Source organism: Channa argus, chromosome 8 (genome assembly GCF_033026475.1).
Source record: "Channa argus isolate prfri chromosome 8, Channa argus male v1.0, whole genome shotgun sequence".
In the NCBI taxonomy this organism is placed as follows: domain Eukaryota; kingdom Metazoa; phylum Chordata; class Actinopteri; order Anabantiformes; family Channidae; genus Channa; species Channa argus.
In genome coordinates, this window is record NC_090204.1 from 7180001 (window position 1) to 7185698 (window position 5698).

The window sequence follows — 5698 nt, forward strand, 5'->3', positions numbered from 1 at the left end:
TTGTAGAAAACTGGCAGGGAAACCCCATCCAAAAGGAGTCCCTTAGGGTCTTTTTCCTGGTTTTACAGGTCACACACTACTTGGATGCTGGACAGGTAAAAATCCAGTCTTGTAGCATTAAAAATGTACAACAGATTTCTTCCTAGGAGTTTAGGTTGATGGTGTTCATTAAAACACAAATATTGTATTGTCAGTAGGCATTTACATAGATATAGGCGGGATGTCCTAGTGTGTAAAGTTATGAGGTTTATCATATTCATGTCTCCTCAGGTGAAGAGTGTGAAGCCATGTCTGAAGCAGCTGCAGCAGTGTATCCAGACTATCTCCACACTCCATGATGATGAGATTCTACCCAGCAACCCAGCTGACCTCTTCCATTGGCTGCCCAAGGAGCACATGTGTGTGCTTGTATATTTGGTAATGCTGATGCTCTTTCTATGCCTCTTAACATCCCTCAAAAGTTATAAAATAAGTGACTCCTCATTCTTAGTTCGCTTTGGATAGAAGTGTCTGCCAAATGACTAAATTGTAAAATGTTTGTTATTGAAGAAGCCACTTGATAAAGATGCGATTTTTCAGGTTTCTTCTTGTGGGGAGAATGACATGCCTGCACTGAAGCAGATAATTGTTTACTTTTGCTTGAAAAATCATATGCTTTGTATTGATATCTTGGGACTTAATGTTTGTTAACATGCAAATAATCAAGGAGGGGTTTGTTTGCAGCATTAAATATATACTTATTCTTGCCTTCAAACAGGTGACAGTGATGCACTCCATGCAAGCAGGTTATCTGGAGAAAGCTCAAAAGTACACAGACAAAGCTCTTATGCAGTTGGAAAAACTAAAAAGTAAGTTGCAATCTTACCATCATTAGCTAAAGAGGAACTGTACTATGTGGAACAGTGGAATAAAAAAACATTTGCGTCATACTTTTTTAATTTTATCTGTATGTTTTAGTGTTGGACTGCAGCCCCATTCTCTCGACTTTTCAAGTGATTCTGCTCGAGCACATCATAATGTGTAGACTCATCACAGGCCACAAGGCCACTGCATTACAGGAGGTAATTATCTTTTTCCCTGGTCAATTCTTGAGTTGATATTAAGCAGGCAGCCATGAGCTTTGTTGGTGCAACTTCTAAAAGTGAATTTGCGTGCTTGCAAAGGTGAATACTGACTCAGTTTTCTGTTGGTGAAGATCTCACAGGTATGTCAGCTGTGCCAACAGTCCCCCAGGTTATTCACCAACCATGCTGCTCAGCTTCACACGCTACTAGTGAGTTTTCAGTCTTTGCCATTTCAGTACTCTTTAATTGTCAGAAAGTTAGAAAAATATAAGATCATTTGAGGACTGTCTATTTGAAAAATTGTTCACCTTCTGTTTTACAATTTAAGGGAATTTTACTCCTCATTTATGCTTAAGTTTTAATATTATACAATATTTACTGTTCTAAAATGCTGCTGCCTTTAAACAAATAAAAAATGTTTAGAAAATAAAATCTAATGAAATAAAAAAAGCCTAGCATTACTTTATTTGCCCTGATTATTGTATCTCTCTTTATATTAAAATTACCTTTTTGGGAATGTAGAACAATCCACAAGGCTCCAATGGAAATAAAGTGGAACTTAACATTTAATAAAATATGATTTTTATTTCATCTTTGTAGACCTCAGAACACTTAAATGTCAGGGTCTCCCATGATAAATTAACATCAGCTATGAGTTAAATTTCATATCATTGCTGTCATTGTTTATTTATGTTTTGTCAAGAATTTTGCACCTGGTTAAGTTTAATCACAAGTTTCCTCCTGCTTGTTTCATGTCAGGGTTTGTACTGTATCTCAGTAAACTGCATGGATAATGCAGAGGCACAGTTCACAACAGCCTTAAGGGTGAGTATGTGCTTTTGTTTTTTTGTTTTTTTTGTTTTGTTTTTTTGGTACCTCATATACTGTGACTTTCCTGCTCCTGCTGACATCTCCTCAAATCAAATATGTCTGAATTGTTGTTCCAGCTCACCACACACCAGGAACTGTGGACGTACATTGTAACTAATTTGGCCAGTGTCTACATAAGGGAAGGAAACAGACACCAGGAGGTCAGTGAAGTAATCATGCATCATGTCTTAAAGAGTATAATTCAATGAAATTCTCAGTAGAACTCTGTAGTTCTCAGTACTGTATTTGCATTCGTGGTCTGGCCAATACTTGCGCAGGGTGGATGGCTCATCACCGATCTATTGGTGTTGATATCAGTGAGAATATGATAGTTTGCTGCAAAGAGTTCTAAAGATTATGCTTGTTTGTTGTAATCTAGAAACTGTCATTTAATAGTTTGTCCACCAGAGAGCAATGACATTATTGGTTCAACTTTTAAAATGCCCCACTCCATACAGTTCTATCCATCCATCATCTTTAACGACTTATCGTGTTCAGGGTCATAGTGGGTTGGGGCCCATCCCAGGTGTCATTGGGTGAGAGGCAGGGTACAGCTAGATAGGTTGTCAGTCTATCTCATGGTCAACACAATGAGATGTACACTGATAAACAAACATTCACACCAACTGGCAATTTAGAGTCACCAGTTAACCTAACATGCATGTCTTTGGGCTGTGGGATGACAACCCAAAGGAAACCCACCTAGCACAAGTACATGTAGATGACACACAGAAGAACCACAGCAAGCAGATATATAATCGAAAATGGGACCCTCTATCTGTAAGGCACCAGCACTAACCCCCCTACCACCATGCTGCCCAAATAAACTTCCTCTATAACCAGTTTTTCTTTAAATTAAGCCCTCATACACTAAGAATTTGCTGTAAAGTTAATAACTAATCATTTTTTAAATCAGAATTTCTTGTATGTTATTTACAGCTGTACAGCCTCCTAGAGAGAATAAATCCAGACCACAACTTCCCAGTAAGGTAAGAAGCTTGAGTTACTACCTTTTTATTTATTTTTTAATAGTATAAAACGATAAATTAAAGCAAATGTTTGCTTTAGAATGTTCTACAACTAGCCTTTGTTTTCGATTTAGCTCCCATTGCCTTCGTGCTGCAGCCTTCTACATCAGGGGACTCTTATCCTTCTTTCAAGGACGCTACAATGAAGCAAAGTAAGACAAAACATTAATTGTTTTATGTGGACACACACCCACAGATGCTCCCTGCACTTACTTTTTTTGGTCTTGTTTTTGTCATGCAGACGTTTCCTAAGGGAAACCCTGAAGATGTCTAACGCTGAGGATCTGAACAGACTGACTGCCTGCTCTCTGGTTCTGCTGGGCCACATCTTCTATGTGCTGGGCAACCACAGAGTAAGACATACATACATGACTAATTGATCTAGAATTGTTTTGGGCCATGCCCAGCAGGTGTGACATTACACTCACACGAAAGGCAATAAGACACAATGGTCTACTTAAACTACAATCTGTTCTCAAACCTGGTGCATTGAGAGCTTTGTTTACAGAACTACTTAGACATTCTGCTCAGAATAGAAAAATACAATGGCCATATTATAACCAATGATTACGTTCAGATTTGCATACACACATATGTGGCACACATTTCAGCAAACTCAGCTCCTGGATTTAGCCCTACATGGGTAATGAAGTCTATGTTAGTGAAATTCACCCAATCAGTTAGAGATTACATATGACCCTTTTTAACCTGGGTGAAATTTCAACATTTTAACTGAGATCTGCAGTGCTCTCTAGAAAGCAGCATATGTCAAATCCCCCCCCCCCCCCCCTTTTTTTTTTTTTTTTTAGAAATCAGTACTGTTGCCTGTTTTCAACCCATTAGTTCTTTAATAAATGTGTACTTCTCTTTAGGAAAGTAACAACATGGTTGTACCTGCCATGCAGCTTGCCAGCAAGATCCCTGACATGTCTGTTCAGTTGTGGTCCTCAGCACTGCTGAAAGGTAACCACTTTTTCCCTTTCCTAGATAGTATGAGCTTTGCAGAGACATTATATAGAGTCATTATATTTAAAATACATAATCTCTGTTCTCAAGATCAGTCTGTGAAAAAAGATTTTAACCACATCTTCTCCTTGCAGACTTGAACGAGGCCCTTGGAAACACCATGGATGCCCATGAAGCAGCCCAAATGCACCAGAATTTCTCGCAGCAGTTGCTGCAGGACCACATTGCTGCCTGCAGTCTGCCTGAGCATAACCTCATTAATGTATGTGAAATAGCTTACCATGTCTCTCTCCATGTTTATGTATTCTTACTATTTGTTATCACACTTGTGTTGAATTTACACTCATTCACATTCTTGTGAATTTTCTGTGACAGTATTAATCTTTTATCTTTGTAGTGGACTGACGGTCCTCCTCCTGTCCAGATCCAAGCGCAGAATGGCCCAACCACCAGTCTTGCAAGCCTGCTATGAGGAACCTTCTGTGTCACATATGATAGTAGCTGGTCCACTACCACATGCAACATATTAATGCCCAACAACCAATCAGAAAACTGTAGCCTGAAGGGTTTTGGGAAGTCACAAAGCTTGGGCCTTCACTTTATTAGCTTCTCAAGGTTGCTTCTTGACTTCTCTGCAAGTAAATTTTTAATAGTTATAAACAAAATACAACTACTGTTGTACAAGTATTTCTTACTTTCTAATGACATGGATGCTTACAGGGCTCAAGTACAGAGGTGGACTCTTGATTAGAGTAGTGAGGGACACAGCGACATATAAAGGGCTTCTTTGCCTAAGATGTAATGAACCCTTTTTCTACGGTTTCTTTTCCATTTGTTGGAAAACATGGGGTAGATAGGGGGCAGTAAAGAAATGTAGAAGAAATTAATTTATTCATGTTGATATTTTTGTAACTGTTGGTAAATATTTTACATCTTGCCTTTTTTTTGTGTGTGTGTGCGTGTGTGGATGGCTTTTTTTTTTTCCCCCCTCCAATGCATGGAAGTTACTGATGGTAACTTCCTGTACAATATTTTGACATAGGTTGTTAAGATTAAATACTTGGTGGATATTTTTGCACACAATTTCCACCACACATAAAAAAAAAAAAAAATAGATGACTTCTAATATATTTTCACAGAATAGTCTGAGAAATTTGATGCTACATACTGGCTGTGCACATGGTTTAGGGGGCTGCATGGTTTGCTATTTGCAGTTCATCTTTGGACCACAAGATGCCTCCGTTGGGTCTGGTGATGACCATTTAGTAAATACTTGTGGATATTATATCATTTGGTGGATGTGAGGATTGCCACTTACCCTTTAAATACAAAAACCTCCTCCCATTGTATTTTTTTTCCAAATTCAATAACCTATGAATCCCTGTTGATATATTATTTCTACAAATCATGCTTAGACTTGATTTAGACATGTTTGGAGCTTTTAATAATCTTCAGATATTCAAAAAGTGAATTTATTTTAACTTGTCTCAATAGTTCTACTAAATGGTTTCTTCACGGTATGTTTGTATAGATTTACCACTTGTTGAACCTTTTGTTGTACAGTTACATTTTATGAAGTTAATTTAGTAAAGTGTGACATGTATTTTTAGCTTTCAAATGTAGAAATCTTAATGCTTGGTATTTAAGGCACTCTGTAAAGACACAGTTTAGGCTTGAGTACTAGCCATATTCTATCCAATACATATGTTTTTATTGCTTACATTTCGATAAAATTTCAATAAAAATATGATTGAAATTTTTTAATTTACA

At 37.6% G+C, this 5698-nt stretch overlaps 1 protein-coding gene across 1 annotated transcript in view; it reads left to right on the forward strand.

The window, feature by feature from the left end:
• The window catches only part of LOC137131195 (MAU2 chromatid cohesion factor homolog), a 9355-nt gene extending 3657 nt beyond the window's left edge, over positions 1 to 5698 (forward strand). The window contains exons 6-18 of the mRNA XM_067512115.1: positions 1 to 95; positions 271 to 417; positions 758 to 848; positions 958 to 1061; positions 1196 to 1273; positions 1824 to 1889; positions 2012 to 2095; positions 2874 to 2923; positions 3037 to 3114; positions 3204 to 3315; positions 3835 to 3925; positions 4063 to 4190; positions 4326 to 5698. The exon at positions 1 to 95 is cut by the window's left edge and continues 61 nt beyond it. Coding sequence (XP_067368216.1) covers positions 1 to 95; positions 271 to 417; positions 758 to 848; positions 958 to 1061; positions 1196 to 1273; positions 1824 to 1889; positions 2012 to 2095; positions 2874 to 2923; positions 3037 to 3114; positions 3204 to 3315; positions 3835 to 3925; positions 4063 to 4190; positions 4326 to 4400 — 1199 coding nt within the window. The 3' untranslated portion in view covers positions 4401 to 5698. The remainder of the gene's footprint in view (positions 96 to 270; positions 418 to 757; positions 849 to 957; positions 1062 to 1195; positions 1274 to 1823; positions 1890 to 2011; positions 2096 to 2873; positions 2924 to 3036; positions 3115 to 3203; positions 3316 to 3834; positions 3926 to 4062; positions 4191 to 4325) is intronic.